Source organism: Papio anubis, unplaced genomic scaffold (genome assembly GCF_008728515.1).
Source record: "Papio anubis isolate 15944 unplaced genomic scaffold, Panubis1.0 scaffold925, whole genome shotgun sequence".
NCBI classification, from domain to species: domain Eukaryota; kingdom Metazoa; phylum Chordata; class Mammalia; order Primates; family Cercopithecidae; genus Papio; species Papio anubis.
The window spans coordinates 11,649-31,011 of NW_022169500.1; the positions used below are offsets into that span (position 1 = coordinate 11,649).

The 19,363-nt window shown below is 43.4% G+C and overlaps 1 protein-coding gene and 1 pseudogene across 1 annotated transcript; both read left to right on the forward strand.

The window, feature by feature from the left end:
- Window positions 1–602: 602 nt before the first annotated feature.
- Window positions 603–8,223, forward strand: LOC101024165 (putative tripartite motif-containing protein 64B). The gene is given in 10 exon segments (XM_031662739.1): window positions 603–1,513; window positions 2,054–2,149; window positions 2,858–2,910; window positions 2,912–3,036; window positions 3,039–3,070; window positions 3,852–3,889; window positions 4,846–4,943; window positions 6,020–6,106; window positions 6,109–6,285; window positions 6,288–8,223. Coding segments are annotated over 10 exon segments (1,338 nt in total). The 5' UTR covers window positions 603–1,105; the 3' UTR covers window positions 6,512–8,223.
- Window positions 8,224–11,207: 2,984 nt separating this feature from the next.
- LOC101012982 lies at window positions 11,208–12,726 on the forward strand (annotated as a pseudogene).
- Window positions 12,727–19,363: the final 6,637 nt, after the last annotated feature.

The following is a 19,363-nucleotide window of genomic DNA, read 5'->3' on the forward strand; positions in this document are numbered from 1 at the left end:
CAGAATAATAGCATAGATACTAAGTGTCTGTCATATATTATCATCATGGAATCGTTGAGAGAGAATGACAGACATAGAACGAGATTAAGAATGTGGTTAAGAATGAGACTAAGAATTAAGAATCAGCTTATATAAGTGACTGAGAAATCACCTCAGCTTTTACCGTCTACCCAGGCTTTAAGCTTGCTAAGTAACTGGGAATGATTGAGAATATGGCTTGTTTAACAAAAATACCATGAGGGCTCTCATCTCATTTTCTCATTTCAATCACAGGTGCTTGTTCATATTCATAAGTTTCATAACTGTGGATTCAACTAATCTCAGAAAAAAATATGTACAGGAAGAAGGAAAAAGCAACTGTACTGAACATGTCCTGTTTTTTTTTTTTTTTTTTTTGGGAGACAGAGTCTCACTCTATTACCCATGCTGGAGTGCAGTGGCATCATCTCAGCTCACTACAATCTCTACCTCCTGGGTTCAGGCAATTCTCCTGCCTCAGCCTCCTGAATAGCTGGGACTACAGGCACATGCCACCACCCCTGGCTAATTTTTTCTATTTTTAATAGAAACGGGGTTTCACCATGTTAGCCAGGATGGTCTGGGTCTCCTGACCTCGTGATCTTCCCATCTCGGCCGTCCGAAGTGCTGGGATTACAGGTGTGGGCAACTGCGTCCTGCCAAACATATACATATTTTTAACAATCTTCTTGCTGTTCCTAAACAGTATGGCATTACAAGTATTTATACAGCATTTACATTGTATTAGGCATTCAAAGTAATCTAGACATAAAGTATTCAGGAGGATAGGTTTAGGTTACATGCAAATCCCACACCATTTACTAATAAGAGCCTGGAACATCTAAGGATCTTGGTATCTCAGGGATTCCTGGACCCAATCTTCAATGGCTATTGAGGGAAAACTTTATAAATCCAGCACGTTTGCATTTACTATGTCTCAGTTTATACTGGAGCTAACTTATTAGACATATTGGACAGACTCAAGTAGACAAGGAAAATTGTCCACTGGCTTTTTTTTTTCCTTTTCATTGGGGCAAATAAAAATAAGAGAAAGAAATTCTCACTTTTTTTTTAAATTTTCAGAGATATGGATTCAGACACCCTGCAAGCCTTCCAGAATGAGCTCATCTGCTCCATTTGCATGAACTACTTCATAGACCCGGTCACCATTGACTGTGGGCACAGCTTTTGCAGGCCCTGCCTCTACTTCTGCTGGGAAGAAGGCAGAGCACCTATGCGCTGCCCTGAGTGCAGAGAAATCTCAGCGAAGCCCGACTTCAACACCAATGTTGTACTCAAAAAGCTGGCTTCCCTAGCCAGACTGACCAGACCTCAGAACATCAACAACTCACACAATATCTGTGTGCTCCATGAAGAGACTAAGGAGCTCTTCTGTGAGGCTGACAAGAGATTGCTCTGTGGGCCCTGCTCTGAGTCACCAGAGCACATGGCTCACAGCCACAGTCCAATAGGATGGGCTGCTGAGGAATGCAGGGTATGTGATGCCTCTAAGGCAGTTCAATATGTATAGAGTCCCAAATAAGAATGATGAGGGCCTATGACAATGATGGTGATGAGAATGCAGATGGTGGAGGTGGTGGTGATTATTCCACACATCATAACAACAAGCAAATGTGTCCTTTCAATGTTGCTGACTAATTTGGCACTCTAATCAAGGCTGTGTTGGAGACTACCAAAGGAGGTTTCTGAGAAACATTGTTCAAGACATAGAATGGAGCTGTGGAACAGGAAACAGCAATTAAGAACACTTTTCAAAGTCATGTTATATAAAAGCCAGTTTCTCAGAAAATTGATGATATTATCTGAAGGGTCCCTTAAAACTCTCTATTATATTTCTATGACTTTTCACATCCAAATTATTAGAACCAAATCTGTTTAACATGGTAAAATCTGACCACTCCACTCTAACTTGAATTTATGTTTCTTTCAATTACAGCCTTTTTATTTAATTGATAAGGGAATGAAATCTAGTATACTGTCTTCATTATTGCTAAGCTTCTTGCTTCTTTTGCAGGAGAAACTTATAAAGGAAATGGACTATTTATGGAAAATCAATCAAGAGACACAAAATAATCTAAATCAGGAAACTAGCAAATTTCGTTCCTTAGTGGTAAGAATGAAAGTATTTTCTTTATTTTTATGCAAATAAACACAATGTTGGCTTATACATTTTAGCTAAATTCCAACTACCAGTTAAAAGATAGTGATTTCATCCCAAGAAAATATAGTGATTTCAATTGATATAATAGGAATCGCAAAGAGAGCAGCCCACACAAGCTAGCCAAATTAATTCTAGTATATTGGATAAATAGCATGATATGTATTGTAGTCAAATTTGAAGGTTGGTATAACCTTTTCACACACTGGAGATGAGACAACATTTCACTGAGACTGGGTGTGAGGAAGAGGACAGAAATAGAAGAGTATATAGAGTTAAAATATAGTAAAAGTAAAAAAGAAAAAAAGCATAATATGTTGTATGGCTAAATGTTCTTTAACATTTAGGCGAATCAGATATGGAAAAATCCTAAAAGAGAAATAAACAGAGGAAATAATTGACTCAGTAAGAACTGTAAAGAAGCATCACAGTGACAGAAACCAGGAGTCTTTATATAAGTTTTGATTTAAAAAAGGAGAGAGAATAGGAATATTGAAAAAGATGGACAGAAAACAAAAAACAGCAATATTCAAGACTCTTTGCAAGAGTGAGGCAGAGTTTACAAATTGCTTGATTACACCCAGTATATGCAATTATTTGAACTTTTCTATTGGAGAGTGAGAACATGTAATTCTTTTTTAACCAAACATCTCTGGGCAGGACTATGTGTCACAAGGAAGGTGATAAACCACTATTCAATATCAAAAAGATGCATCTACTCGATGAGGAGGAGCAACTGCATCAGCAGGCACTGGAAAGAGAAGCAAGAGAGCTTTTCCAACAACTACAAGACAGTCAAGTGAGAATGACCCAACATTTAGAAAGGATGAAAGACATGTACAGGAGCTGTGGGAGACGTGCCATATGCCTCAATGGAGCTGCTCCAGAGGAGGGAGGGTCCATCCTCAGAGACAGGGAAGTCCTTGCTGACATTGCTGCCAGGGACATGCACATGTCACCTGCATATGTCACTGCTCCAAGCTAAGTGACACATGCTGTCTGGACTCCCACCATTATAGTACATCTGTCCAGTCACTTATTACTGGATATCACTTCTTTGGTAATCTTTTTGGGAAATTTCTTAGCTATCTTTTAGCAGAACACATATAACAAGATTCTCTTCAATATAATTTGGAGTAATATCCTAACAGAGAGATCATCTAAAATCATTAGAACTTGAGGCTAGGGGAAGGTTAGTAATACTCCATTGATATGCCCTAGTTCCTCCTCACTCTCTGATGTCCCATACAACAGTGATTTGCTGAAGACGTTGAGGGTTTTCCCCTTGTCTGGTCGAGGTTTGTAAAAGTTGCTCATCAATGTCCATGTACTCTGTTTCTCATATGGTTCTGTTTTGTTTTAATAGTTGTCATGAGTGGTCAGACCTTTCCTTGGAAATAAGATTAGGAAATTAATGACACTGGAAACCTAGATATCTTTGCTTTACTCCACCATCTCTTGCTCAGCTCCTTTCTTCTTCATGCCCACTGATGAAGCTTTTCATTATTTAGTTGAGGTTCTGTTATTAATGTAGCCTAGAATGATTCCTTAGAGGGGAAGAAAAAGATTGACATTTTTAAAACAGTAAAACAGAAAGAAACCAGAGTATGAGAAAAAAAAGTCGAAGGAAAAATATCTCATAATTAACATTATCTTTTATTTTTTGCAGGATGTGAGAAATGTATCAGCAAGGTGAGTTTACACTAAAAAAATGCTATTTCTGAAAAGTTCATTCTCTTGTGAATGAAGGGGATGTATACATATTGAGGTACTAATATCATTCGGAGTTGCTATTTCCATTTTTGTTTTAAAAGAGGGCCTGAGGTCTTCTTCTCTTTGGTCTGGAAAGTTTTCATCTTAAAATTTGTATGAATTCAAATATATGTAAAAACAGTTTGCCATTCTGAAGTTTGTTCTTCTCAGTCCATCCATCCTGTCCAGCCTCACCCCACAGATCTTAATACAAAATTACTCTGAGGAATCATATAGTTGTCTTCTACTGGAGAGGGGTGGGAGGTTAAAAAAAAAAAAAAAAAAAAAAGACAGAGGGAAGAGAGAGATTCCCTCTGGGTGGGCTGAGGAGGAAGGTTTTGTTCCTAAAAGCATCAATGACTAGGACCTGCTCCATCACAATATACCCAGTTCTAGGAAAGACCTCAGGAAAATGGTTGCCTCAGGACCCTCAGCATCAGTGTTCTCAGGCTGGAATTAGACTCCTTTGTTTTGCTCAAAAGATTAAAGTTTTTTGTCTCAGTGCATATTCTATGTTAGACACTCACTAGCGTTAGTGACAGTTACAGGCTGAGGTCCCAAAGACTTTTGTCTGAGATTTTTGCTCTCTGAAATATTTCCAGGATTTTTTCATACCTTCAGGGGGTGTGATGGGCAGAGGGACGCAATGTCTTTTAATGACTTTAGAAGTTGTGTAATGTCTGAAAACAACATATCTGGGAAATTGGGTTTTTATGCAATAAAATTCAGAAAAAGTAACATTTGTATGGCCCCTAGAATGTGGAATAAAATATACATGCAGTTAACCAAAACTGGCAGAATTCTGAAGAAATATCTTATATGAAAATATGATATCTTTGTATGACTGTGTGATTAGCTCTGGGCCTGGAAATATAACTGAGACCATTTTTTTGCAGGGCTGATTTGGCACAGATGCAAAAGCCCCAGCCAGTGAACCCGGAGCTCACTTCATGGCGCATAACTGGAGTCCTAGACATGCTCAACAATTTCAGAGGTAAGAGCCAGCTTGCTTGGCAGTCCAGCCTCAAATCATTTCCTTATTGGATCACTTGGTCGAGGCTTTTCCATTTAAGTTTTATAATTTTTGACATCTAGGTAATACATAGTTTTCCAAAACATGTGCATCTTCTCCATCTGCATAGTAATACTACAAAGAGCAAAATTCAATTTCCTGAGTTAGAGTTTGATGAAAATGTAAAGCAATGTACATTCTTTGTCTGTAGAATAAGAGGACAAAGAGTATTCAGATCATGTAGTTATGGAGACACTAGTTGTCACTGTTGCATCAGTATTTCGTGTTTATTCAATTTAATTCAATTTTGAGGGTTAGATTTGGCATAATGTTTTTTAATTGATTCTATTCTATGTGCACTCACATGCATTCTACAAGTAACCTTTATTATTTACAAAATCAGAGCATTTTGATTTAAAAAATGACTAAAATATCCATAATCAGGACAATTTTAATGCCATCAGATATGTAACAACTGAAAGGGGAGGGATCTGTGAACATGGCCTAAGCATGTTAGCTCCATTCAAGAGAGCAGGTCTAGGTACCAGAGGGCAGGAACACAGAGTAGATTGAATCAGGAGCTAAAGAGATATTGTAAAGCCAGAGTATTCCTTTCAGAAACTTATAAACTTTATGTGTGTTAATTTCTACCAAATTTTTGAGGTTTGAGACTATAACAGGCATAACTTACATTCCAATAAATACATCACGGGAAAGTGATGTCTACCTGTTGATGATCTTAAAGACAAATAATACGGAAGATTTTTAAACAGCAGGCATTTTATATGTGTCCTGAAAAAACTGTGCAGAGGTGGGCGAACTGAGTGAACATGCAGTATGGTGCGTTTGCTTATATATTCTAACAGGAATGAGTATATAGTGTATGTGCTTTCTTAGAGTTGTAATGACATTTCATCTTCATGGATGCATGGCGCTGAACTCTCTTGGCTTCCTCTTTTCTGTATTTTCTTGGAAGAAAAGCAACTGAAGTGAATAATTGGGCCACAGAGCCTCTGTCCCTCATAGCACTCACTAATATAGTACTTTTTCCTTGTCAGTGGATAATGCTCTGAGCACGGAAATGACTCCTTGCTATATAAGCCTTTCTGAGGATGTGAGGCGTGTGATATTTGGAGGCGACCATGTGGTGCACCCATGGATCCCCAGGAGTGGAGAGCTTTGCTGTGTGGGAAGCAAGCATTCACCTCTGGCGGGCGTGGCCACTTTAAGAAGCTGGTTGCGGCCCTCTCCGCCTGGATTCTGGGAGTCTGTCGAGATTCCACGACAGCAGATAGCAGTATCGTTATTGATTCTGATGAAACATTTTGTTAATTTCCTCAAAGACGAGCAATCGCTATAGTCTCTCCATCAACTCTCCACTTTTAATTCAGCATGTGCAAAGACCTCTGGGTCGGGTTGGGGTGTTTCTGGATTATGATAATGGATCTGTGAGTTTTTTTGATGTTTCTAAAGGTTCTCTTATCTATGGTTTTCCTCCTTCCTCCTTCTCTTCCCCTCTGAGGCCTTTCTTTTGCTTTGGTTGTACATGAAAAGTTGGTTTCATGATGATTTATTGTGACCCCCCATATATGATGCAAATAGTGTCCTGAGACCCGATGTGTGAGAGCCTGTGAGCTCATTGTAACTTCATGGAATGTAATTACTTTATGGTTATACATGGGATAACCACCTTGAATATGTACATTTGTTAATTAAGTTATTTTAAATAATAAGTTATTGTGAAATCTTTACTAGAGCATCAATAATGGCTTTTCTTGTACAAGTTTTGTTGAGATTCATTCACTTACCCTGAAAGTCATGTTCTGATGTATTTAATTCAGAGAATGTTAGTATATTGCACTTGTGCAGCCATCAGAACTCTCTGCAGCCTGGGCACTTTTATCACTTCCAGAAGTATCCCAATACCCATTAACATTTATTCTCCATTCACCTTGCCCCATGCCTTCATAACACTTAATCTACTTTTTATGTTTTTGCATTCAGGTAAATAAAATCATACAGTATAAGTTCTTTTTAAATCAGGTTTCTTTTTCAGAGATTATGTTTTTAGTTTGTACATACTGTAAACCATTTGTCTTACTTGTATATTTAAAGCAGGGTGGGGTAGAAAAATGAAGTGATGGATATCTTATGTATCTTTATATATATAAAGAAGAGTGCTTATTTTCTTTTTAAGTCTGACCAAGTTAAGTTGACCTCACAGACTTTACTATTTCTCAACATCCTAGTTATTAATCACATTTCAGCTCATACAACAGTTTCTCAGTGCTGGGTTGCTCTGCTATTACATCTTCTCTGAGTATATTATATCAGATTATAATATTCAGAAAACTCTTATTACTACCAGATTGAAAATTCCAAGGGGGTAATGGCACTATTTGTCTTCTTTGCTAATGCAATTTTTAGAATAGATTACAGAATAAATAAAATGAATAAATGGATAAGTAGAGGAGTTATGTAATACTATTCTAACATTAAGAAACTTTTCCAAAATGTAAGTAACCAAATAGGATAGAACATACTAATGAATATCTATCAAAAGATAAGAAATAAATTGATTTTCAGATTCCTGTCAAAGATAATACTGTTATGTTAGGGTTTAAAATAATTGTAGCATAATTTTTTATAGGGTTGATTTCAATTGTCTTTGGTTTTTTAATATAAACCATTGAAAGAGGAAGGTTCCTATATAAGATGATGGGGAACAGGACAGGACTTAGAATAATGGAGACTGTCCTGATTTTAACTGACGTATACGTTTAATTACTTACTAAACATAAAGTGGTATAAATATTCTTATGCAGTAGAAAGAACCACATTAGTTTAAATTTTAAATAAGAATCCAGATGATACAGAATGGAAAATTCTATAATAGAATGTGATAGCTACGTCTCCTAAGGCACCAGCTTATCTGCTTTAACAAAGACCATAAATTTGAAATGACTCAGAAGGTGCATTGCTCTCACATGTTTGTACCAATATAAGAGTTGGTCAAGAAGAAGACTAACATCTTCAACAAGTGAATTTTTTCTCTGTGTGCAGAAAACTCCCATTTATTGCCATGACCCATGCAGCAGGAAAGCCAAAAGAAAAGCAGGAGGGACAAGAGTATTCGGCTATAAGGAAATCACCTGGTGTTCTTCACAATGCTTTGATTCCCATCCTATAGGTTCAAAATTAGGCACATGGCACACCAAGACGTAAGATATATCTGGTAATGCTGTTAACATTCAAAACAATATTTATTCTCATCATTTGAGTTCAAGAAAACGAGAGTTGAAAACTGGCTGCAATGAAAAGAAATAACTGAGAGATTTGTTCAAAAAGCAATGGCAGACTCTCGGCCAAGGAGATGGGTGCCTAAGATTTATCACCAGTCGAGGTGAGTAATGTAATAACAGCTGCCGCTGTCGAGGCCGGTGTTGGTCTTCAGGGCCACATTTAATGTGGCGAAACATGTCTTGCTTGTCTTCCCGTTCCATTCAAATGAATGATTTAGATAGGAATGATTCTCCAAATTTTGAAAATACTTATCAGAAATGTTCTCTTATTTCTTCACTCTATACCACACAGACTCTGTAATAATCTCTGTCTCTTCTGCCTGCACATGTTTATTGCAGAACATTAGGGGTTAGCAAAGAGAAAGCTTCTCACCCGCATCTTTTGGACTCACTGCTTTTTTCCAAGTGATCTGAGATGATAAAATTATTCACCTTAGGGCTCCAACCCAGCACTCCTTTTTGATTTTCACCTATGTTTGTGAGCTTTTCTGTTGATGCTAAAACTCTACGCTACAGTCAATGCCTCATAATTTAATTACATTAGTTGTTCCTAGTTTTCAAGGAAAAATTTATTCCCGACATTCTTCTAATTTAGCTCAGATTCACTTTTGCAAAAAGACAGAATTAGCTACTTTACGATCGTTTAGTATTTGACTCTGATTTTGGAAGACGAAAAAGTGTTTGTGTCTATTTAGCATATTTTCTTAGACATTTAACCAAGATAATCTTATTCTATTGATTCTCCCAGAGATACTTTATTTATTCTCTTCACCTGTCAGAATTTATGTTAGACTATCACCAAGAATTACTTACAATTGAAATAAATCAAAGAGAGACCACTAAGATCATTGTCAATCATTAATCCAGAAATCTTGAACTTCCTGAGTTGTTTATCCCTAAAAGAAGTTATTTATCTGCAGGGTGCAGTGACTCACACCTGTAATTCCAGCACTTTGGGAAGCCGAGGTGGATGGATCACCAGGTGAGGAGATCGAGACCATCCAGGCCAACATGGTGAAACCCCATCTCTACTAAAAATACAAAAAAATTAGCTGGGCGTGGTGGTGGGCGCCTGTAGTCCCAGCTACTGGGTAGGCTTAGGCAGGAGAATGGTGTGAACCTGGGAGGCAGAGCTTGCAGTGAGCAGAGATCACATCACTGCACACCAGCCTGGGCCACAGAGAAAGACACTGTCTCAAAAAAAAAAAAAAAAAAAAAATTTATCAATAGCCTGGTTACAGATTTTTTTAATACAATAATTTTGACTCTTTTATAGTACAAAAAGTAAAAATTGATGAAGAGGATAACTTGGAAAAAATCTAACAAAACTGAGACACATTCTTGATTAGCACTCTATTTCTGTACTAAATTTAGGAGACATGTAAATGGCAGTTTTCTTCAGTGAAATAAGACAGACACACAGAGAAAAACACTTCATGGCCCCTCATATATGAAATCTATTTTTAATAGCTCAATACATTTAAAAAGGTGGTTATTTGATGGGATAAAAATAAATGCGATAAGCAAAGTTGTAAAGAAGCATGAATGAAATGAATCGTTACGACTGCCTATGAATTTCTCGATGTCATCTTCAGCCTTTTGGGAAATATAAGGGACCTTAGATTTTGATGTTCTTATCTGTAAAAAGCACAGCTAAGTGATATGAGAGATTTGTTAATTTTCTTCATTATAGTAATCATTTCATTATGTATATGTATCTCAAAACAACATATTGTGCACCTTGAAAATATAAAATAAAACAAATTAAAAAATAAAGGTAATTTTGTTATTGTACATAAGCTGAAAATAAGGGAAGACTGGGTCAGTAATAGCATGGCACTTCTTTCTAGAAGTCTATAAAAAATGCTTTTAAGTTTGAGGGTGTCCCCAGTAAATACCTGGAGAAAGTATTATAGACAGTAGCCACTTATAATCCCAGGGCTTTGGAAGGCCAGGACAGAAAAATCACCCAGACCAAGTTTTTGCAGGGGTCAAGTCGGGCGCGTGGGGCCTGTCTACCAAAAGTAAAAAGAAAATTAGCCTTTCATGGTGGTGTGCACCTGCTGTCCCAGCTACTCAGGAGGCTGGTGGGAGGGTTGTGGCCCGATTCTGAGAGTATATAAGACTGCAGTGAGTTCTGATTGTGCTATTACACTCCAGCCTGGGTGACAGAGGTGAAGATTTGTATCTCAAACCATCATCAGGCTGCTTTATGTAGCCATTTCGCCTGAAAGGTATAATTCCTGCACCTGCCTCGTAATTATTCATCTCCCGCCTCCTCCAGGCAGCCATACCTGAGGTAGAGCTAAGGGCACCTGCAGAACCTGAAGCCAGAGCAGGGGAGCTTGGCGTGCTCGACTGGCTCTCCCTGATGTTGCCCTGGACCCCCGCCCACACCTCCCGCAGCCTGCACGCTGTTCCTTTTGGCTGGGACCCGACACTTGGGAGTGGCAAGAAATACCGTTCCCTGAAAATTCGTTGAAGTTAAAGCCACTTCAGGACTTCTCCCGGTCTGCCCGACACTACTTCCGCAGCATAAGCCTCTGAGGACATTTTTTTTTTTTTTTTTTTTGAAGGAGTCTTGCTCTGTCGCAGTCTGGAGTGCGGTGGCGCCGATCTCTTCACTACAGCTCTACCTTCGAGTTCGCCAATTCTCCTGCCGCCTCCCTATTTTCCATGATTTCCATGGCATCCGCCACCATGCAATGGCCACGAAGTAGGAGGAATTTCTGTGTTAACCAGGATGCTCGCTGACCACCGTGATCCTCCGTCTTGGCCTTCCAAAGTGCTGGGATTGGCGTGAGCCACTGCTGGCGGACCAGTGTCCTTTCCGGACCGGTAGAACGCGGTCAGGCGGAAGCGGAGTAGATCCCGGGCGTGGGGCTGCTGTGGACGCTGGTGCAGCGTGGGGTGAGCGTTGAGAAGGCGCAGGAGACTGACCACAATGGCTGGACCGGCCTTAATGTCGCCTGCTATCACGGCTTTGTGGGTAGACCCTGGTGGCCTTAGCTGAGTGCTCCCACATTGAGGTCAACTGACAGGACAGGGAGGGGAACACAGCCCTAATCATAGCTGCACAGGCAGGAGCTGCCCCTGGCCCCCATGGGCTGCATGAGCCTGCCTCTCAGCCTTGCTTTGCTCCTCGTCCCCAGCATCACCTGGGCTGGTTCATTTGCGCTTTAACACAGATCTGGTGGAAACACAGGCTGCCAGGCCTGCCCCTGGAGTCTTTCTTTGAATGGGCCTGGGGTGGGGCCCAAGAATGAGCAGAAGAACATACGGTTTCTGAAATTCGAAGACTCATGCTGCTGGCCCAGGGATCCCACGTTGAGGACAGAGGGCTTTGAGGTTTTCATGCCTGATGAGGGCCAGGAACCCTTCATGACACTGAAGACCGCTTAGGTCACGAATCCCAGGAGAAATAATAGTCAGAGGGACACAGAGGCATCACGGGATTAAAGTGAAAATCAAGGAAGGAGCTGAGCATCTGTTTCATCACTTTCCTGCGCTGTTTTACTAAAGGGGCTGTTGTGGCCCAGTCAGGGCAAGCTATCATCAATCACCAACTACTTGTTGAACTATGTCCCGGGTCTTGACCTTGAAGGAGGGGCGCCTTCGGGTTGAAAGCCGCCATGCCTGGTCGACCGCATCCCAGCCCTGAGCTAGCAGGGGCGGGTGTCCACACGGGGCCCCCTTGGTGGGATGTCGTCAGAGGAGTGGCCACTTACAAGTCCGCCTCATGCAGAGGCTCCAGGAGCGCCCCTGCCTGTAGCGGTTCAGGGAAAAGTACCAGCTTGAGCTGTCTCGGCTCCTCTAGAGGGCGCGGAAGCGGGAGGTCTCCAAGAACTGCCTGCAGAAGCTCAAGGACTGGGAGCTGTCCGCGCTGACGCCCCGCTCCGTGCGCGGCCCGGAGGACCTGGGCGCCCTGGACCACATGGTCAGGATGACCACCAGCCTCTAACAGCCCCGCCGTGGCCATCGCGTGCCAGACAGTGTGCCCCGAGAGCACTCTGTGCGTGCGGAAGAGGACGGCTGGTGGTGCAGGAAATCCTGGCCGTGCAGGAAATTCTGGGGGCGCGGCGGGGGGTGGGGGAGGGGGCGGGCGCAGGAGGCAGGGAAGAGGAGGGCGCAGAACAGCCTAAGCGGCCCGGCCCAGCGGCTTTGGGCTCCCTGGAGGGCTCCGCAAGAGTCGGCCTCCCACTTGCCCCGCTGCCGGGGTCCTGGGGCTCCGCCACCACTGCCCCGCGGAAGGCCAGCCTCTGCCCCTGCAGGGCTTTCAGCGGAGCAGCTTGTGGCCGGCGTGGTGGTGCCCCAGATCAGCCTCACCAAGGCGCCGGCGCCCACCTTCCAACCCCGAGAGGTCGGCGCGGAAGGGCAGCACAAAGGACAGCGGCCACCTGCGGATACTAAAGTGGCCTTACAAGGTGGCCAAGGTGGAGAAACGCGAGGCGGAGGAGGCCTAGAAGAAGCGCCAGGCCAAGGTGCAGGAGAAGCGCCCGCCGCCCTGTAAAAAGAGGACGTGAGTCCGCGGCGCTCTGACATGGGTCCCAGGCGCAGGCGTGGAGACCTCAATAGCACCTTCATGGCCGCCCTGGACTACCCAGGCCGCTGCATGCTTCCCATTGTCTCTAGGATGTTCCAGGAGGGGCTGGGGAGCCATGATCGATTCACTCGACAATTCGCAGCCAACTTAGGTAATTTCAGCACACCCAGGGTATAAGGGCCTAAAAGGCCTTTAGAGAACCTCTACCAATACTAAAAAGAAAAAAAATCAATTTATTAGGCCGGGCGCGGTGGCTCACGCCTGTAATCCCAGCCCTCTGGGAGGCCGAGGGCTGGCTGGACGGGGATCTGAGGTTGGGAGTTTGAGACTAGTTCTGACTTCTAAAACGAGAAACCCCATCCTCTACTAAAAATACAAAATTCAGCTGAGAATGGTGGCACATACCTGTAATCCCCAGCTTACCCGGAGGCTGAGCTGTGAGAGTCAGCTTGAACTCGGAGGTAGAGGTGGCAGTGAGCCAAGATCGCACCATTGCACTCCGGCCTGGGCAACAAGAGCCAAACTCCGTTTCAATTAAAAAAAAAAAATACAAAAAAAATCAATTTATTGAAGGGTATTTTCTGTGTAATTTTGTATTTTTAATCCTCATCCGATTTTAAGCAAGTTTTATAAGTGATAGGGCCCCATGTGTCCAAGGCCATTTTAATATTAATTTGCCTGAAACCTTTTATTTAAAATACTACTGTTTCTAGTAATAAATATTTATGATATCTGTAGGAGTTTACACAGAAATCATGGGATTCTCTCCTTTTTGGCTGTTTGGTCTTTCTTTCCTATCAAGTACATACACTGGATGTTTTGGCTAATTAGATTAAGGCCGGATGTTTCTCATTTGATGGAGAGGATTGGATCGTGATTCAGCCACTTGATCAAGTGAGACAGATCGGATTTTATTGTATCTTTTTAAAAAGTATTCATACAGTCATATATTGGGGGAAAACATTTATCATCAAATTATAAAACAATGCAGAAATAACCATGCAGGATTTCTCTGCTAGAACTTTTCAAACCCATTTTGGCTACAAGGAGCTCAGATAAACTCACTGGATACAAAAACTTTTAAATACATTAAAAGTAGATATGGAGATAAGCTATTTGGCCTGATAAAATGGGGAAACAAAATAAAATGATTACCAGAAATACAAAATTAAGCCTTATATGCTCTTAAGTAAGTCAAATCCAGGCATCCTTAAAATGTAAAATTGGCGATTTCTGCTAAGATAAGGATTCCTGAATGATGCAACTTACAGGAATGGGGAGGAGGTGATGTTTAGAACCAGCCAAGAGAATGCAATGGGAAGCAAACTTGTTTTAGGCAACTTCTCCTGGAGTGGACCAAGCAGCCCTCTTCCAGATCTACCTACAGAGTCCCTCATGTGGGTGTTTCTTTTATTTTTCCCTTGAGGACTGCCCTTGTTATTTAGTTCAACCTCATGCGGACCTCATGGAATTTCCAAGAAGTGGGACCTTGGCATTGTGGCACCTTCCTTCCACACATACATAATACTCACAGCATTACCAAGTCCCTACAGCCTACCTCACCTCTTCTGCCAGCCGAGACTCCAGCCAAGAAAAGCATGGTCCCCAGGCACGCTTCTCCAAGCTGCTTTCCCTGCTGCAAAAGTTCTCAATGCACTGGTCTGGGCAGCTGAGCCCTGGGCTTGTCCTAAAGCTCTCTAGATGACTAACTGTAGCCCACATGGAGAGCTGCAGCTCTAACACAGGGATTTTGAGAGGCCTCAGTGGCCTTTAAGTGGTACTTCCAGGACACCCATCCTGAGCTCCCACAAAGGGCTCCACCTTCCTGGAGAATGTCTAACTGCTGGAACAGCCTAGGCTAGGTGCTTCTATGCTAGGGGCTGCTATGGCGTCTGACCCTTTGGGTGGCTACAAGGACATTCCTTCCTGTTACCACGCATGGCTGGCACTGGGAATGGTAATGGAGCCCCTGTACTCTACCCTAAGCCTTGCATCTGCTGCTTCCCAGGCCAAACTGATATTTCTAGTCCTGGCCCCTAGCCATTTCATACACCTGCATAAACCCCCATGCCTAGTCTCCAGGGATGTGTAGAACAGCAATGACAGGACAGCAAACAACTGGATACTCTGCATCCCACGCCTTCTGCCCTGGTGGAGTGGGCCCTGCCCCAAATGCAGCCCCAGCCCACCTGCTGCTGGTGGCACCATGGGACTCAGCACAGGGCGTGTGCATTTAATGCCCTGGTGTCCAGCAAAATAGGTTCCAGAGAGGATACTCCAGATTTGGAAAAGCCTGCCCAGCCAGGCAAGTGTGTGGGCAGGACCTGGATTTCCTTTGGTAAATCTGGCTGCTGGAGCCTGGCTAATTTGCTCAGGAGAAACTGCCTTTACCTGGGCTGTAGATGTATCTGTCTCAGAGAGGAAATGATAGCCCATGGGGTATCTGGGGGACTGGGGAGTCTGACGTCCTGGGGAGCTTTGGTATGGCCTCAGTGGAAAGACCTCTGGATTTGTGCAATCCGCCAGGACCCCAACTGAAAGAAGGGTCATCCCTGATTGGATCCCAGACTCTCTCTGGTCCCTCTAGACTCACTCTAGACGTGGCCTGCCTGTGGGCAGCCCTTCCCTTTGGCCCCTGAGGCAGGTCCATGTAGCTTCTGCAGCTGTGCACCTGGCTGCTGGCCCAGCACTTCTCATTTTTGCCACCTGGAAGCAGATTTGCTAGTAGAGGAATCTCCTTCTAAGGGAGAAGTGCTGCTGCCTACTCTCGACCGGTAAGTTTTAAGCCTTGGCTCTTATTCTCTTTGGAGTGGGCAGCAGAGGGGACAGGGGCCCTCCAGGCGGGCTCAGTGAGTATGGGAGGCCGAGGAGAAAAGTCGAGATGATAGGGAACTGGAGCCACCTTTGGATAAAGGCCCCTGGGCCGCACGGGCTGGATCAGATGGTTTCAGCCTATATTTACAACACGCATTATGTCTACCCTTTTGGCATGGGGTCTCAGGGAGCTGTGGGTCATCTGGTCCCAGAGGTGGAGTGAAATGCCCCCTCATCTTCCTGAGCCATTTGGAAGCCCTTTCCTCTAGCCCTAGGTACTGGTGACACAGGTTCCTTGGTCTCCAGTTGTGCACAGGGCTGGGCGGTGCAGGCTTCCTGTTACTTACCCACTCAGCACTACTGGGCATCAGGCATTCAGAGGTGTTTCACAGTTCTCTCCAAAATCCTGGTGTCCTTGGAGAACGTTTATTATTTTTGTCTATTTTTGTTTCTTGGAACTGCTGCATTCACTCCCTGAGGGCCTGCCTCCCTCCCTGCACCTCTATGTTATTGTTCCAGGGAAGGAGGGACTGACAAGGCATTCACTCCTCTCCTCTCCTGTTAGTTACCACCACACTGTCACCCCTGGCTTTATCACTATTGCCCTCCCACCCTGTATTCTCCTTGTCCCCTCTTCCTCATTCACTTTCCTTCCTTTGCCTGTTTTCTCCTAGGTGTTGCTATTTTATCATCCCCTGATACCTCACCTATCTCGAGGTCTAAAAAGCATGAGTGCTTCTGCACCTCTGTGAGGCAATGGGTAAGCATTAGGGTGGGACATCCTGGCCCCCAAAGTGACTGAACAGTAGGCCTTCAAGCATCTGTGCTGATGTGGTGAATTCCTATACTCACTGTGCTGCCTTCCCACCCTCCTCTTTGCTCATAGAAGGACTAGGTTTGTTTCCCTCCTGCAATGACAGCTGAGCTCTGCTGTGCATACAGGGAAGGGGGGCCTGCATGGTCCCTCCTGCAATTTGATGTTTTATTAACTGTACATAGGAATTTCTAAGCTGATGAAATTCACTCTGCCTAGGGATTGATATATAAATATAGTTAGAGGAAAAGCTAAAGTCTATTTTACACTCTCTTTAGCGGTTTGTGTAAATTACTAAACGGGATGAATAAATATTTCTGTGATAAATGTCGATGCTACTGATTATAAGGATGGCTGAGCTACCCTTGGGTGGGAGTAAATTCTCCTGGGATTGAGATTGAGACTCTGGCAGCAGAAATGGCTTTGCGATGGGTGTGAAGTCACTTCAGTCCCTCTGAGTGGCCTCTTGTGGACGTGAACACATGTATCCACACCAGTGAAATCCATCTCCATGTGCGTGGAGGCGGCTGATGAGAATACAAATGATCCAGTCCTGGATTTTCCCTCTAGAACTGGTTACTCCCAGTCTGACATTGGAGCATGTGAACTAAGAGTGACTTTTTTTCTACTTGCTTCTGTGAATAAAGTGTTCTACAGTCAGCCAGCACTAAACTCTCCAGAAAGGAGGAGGGAACAGCGTGGAGACATTCATCTAGAATTACCTCAGTGTGCAGAGGCTGTCCCTTGACTGCACTTGGAAAAAGCAGTGTGAAACATCCTGTGCCTCTTTCTTCTCAAGCCCTCCCCTGATGTCCTCCCTGGCAAAATACCTTTAGAGATCCTAAGACTATGGAGGATTCAGAACTCCCAATAGCTTCTTTGTCAGCCTTAGCACTGACTCACTCCCTTGAGACTCCGAGGTCTCTTTGAGCAGGAGACAGGCAGTTCTCGATGTTGGTTGAAAAATAGGATTTATGAATGCGGGAGGCCCATGCTGACGCCTTGCCTGCTCTCCCTTGCCACCAGCAGTAACCCAGGATCCCTGTGTGGAAGCGAGGAATCCCTGTAGCTGCACCTCAGGCCTGAAAAGATGCAACTCTCGTACTGTCAGGAAGAATCATGGGCAATGCTTTTAATATGATGAAATGCATCCTAGAGAGAGGGAAAATGAAGGAATCTCAATAAGAGTGGGGTCTGATTGATGGTGGTCTCTGTCTACAGGCAAGCAAGAGCATTACATCCCCTGCAGCCCTGCCATTCGCACTACATGACGTGGGAAGGCTGTCTGTTCATCCTTACTCTGGGGACCCAAGCCTGCTCTGAGGAGTGAGTCACAGCCCTGGTGTGTGCCTTGCATTGCTCTTTCCACAGGTGTCCCCGGAGACTCAAGCTTGCTCATTTCTGCTGTCCTGACACAGCTCGCTGTCCCTGCAGTGGACAGAGTCTCCCTGTTCTGTGTCACTCCTAGACATCATTAGTCTTTCACGTGATAAAGTGTGAGTACTTTTCCCTTGTACAGTATTTGGGGAAATTCTAACACACTCCCCAGGGATTTGCGCAGGTCCCTCCGGCTCACACAGTGGGTAATTCTATAGATTCTGCACCTGGCAGTCAGCTCTCCCCCTTGGAAGCCCCCAGGGTCCCTGTTTCTGCAGGCCTGGTCCTTTTTTTCTACCCAAGTCCCATTTGGTCAGCACCTGCCAGGAACTGCCTGGAGGGCCATGGTGTGGGGAAGGACAGGTGGAACCCTGACCACAACAGATCCTCCTAAAACAACAAAGTCACATTGCTGATGACAACCTCAGTGGGGTGAATGCCATCGCAGCAAGCATGCTGGGAGCTGCCAGGGCATTACTGCCAAAGCAGTTCTTCCCAAGGTGTCCTTTGCATCTTCCCCTTCTCGCCTCTCAGAGCATTTGGAACTTGCTTATGCATTGGAATGACTCTTAAATCAACTGCTCATTTCTGTGCCTCTGCACTCACAGGTTCCTTCATTAACATTTTAAATAAGTGGCTAAAAAAACTCCTCTGCCGGTTGTTTTCCAAAGCAGGAGAAAGAAAAACACACACTACCTGAATTGATTTGACTAATTTTTGAGTGACTCAGTTCAAAGTCAGTATTGCATGCACAATGTCCTCATGCTGAGCCAGCCTGAATTAAGGCTTGATAAAAGGCACAGCCCTCAGTAGCTGGCAGTGTCACTGTGACAGTGTACACTATGGTGTGAGGGTCTGCACAGGCGAGCATAAGTGTGTGTGCTCATACACACAGATAAAGTGAAAGGACACCGGGCTTTGTGCTGGCAAAGGTTGTGATGCTGCTGTAGCTTGCTGTGGGCCCTGGGCAGTGTCAAATGGGAAGTGCTTCGATGGCATGTTGTTCAATGTATTTAATGGGGTCTCCCATGGCCCGAAGACCCACTGTGAGCACTCTGCCCACTGTGGCGCGAATCACAGCTGGAGTCATCATAGCCCATGTCTTTTTTGAAAGGCAGTGTTGACCCAGTGTGTACTTTAATATTTTACTCATCAAATATTAAAGTATTTTACTCATCAAATATTTTACTCATCAAATATTAAAGTATTGGAGTACTTTAATATTTTACTCATCAAAAGATGAGAAAGAGGATACCATCAAGTTATGATTTTAATAAATGTCTTCAAAAGTCTGGAATATTTTTTCTCCTTTTTCTTTTTGTTTTTTTTCTTATGTTTTTGGAAATGTCTTGGCTGAAGTTGACTTTAATTCTAATAGTCACTAAACTAGACTGGAAATGCACATTGCGTTGCTTTTAGAATTTGATTCTAGATTTTAATGTATTACTGTCAATTTATATATATATACACAAATGATATTTATAATATAATATATAAAGTATCATTATATATTTTATATATATAAATATATATATTCTGGTTCTGTAGCCCA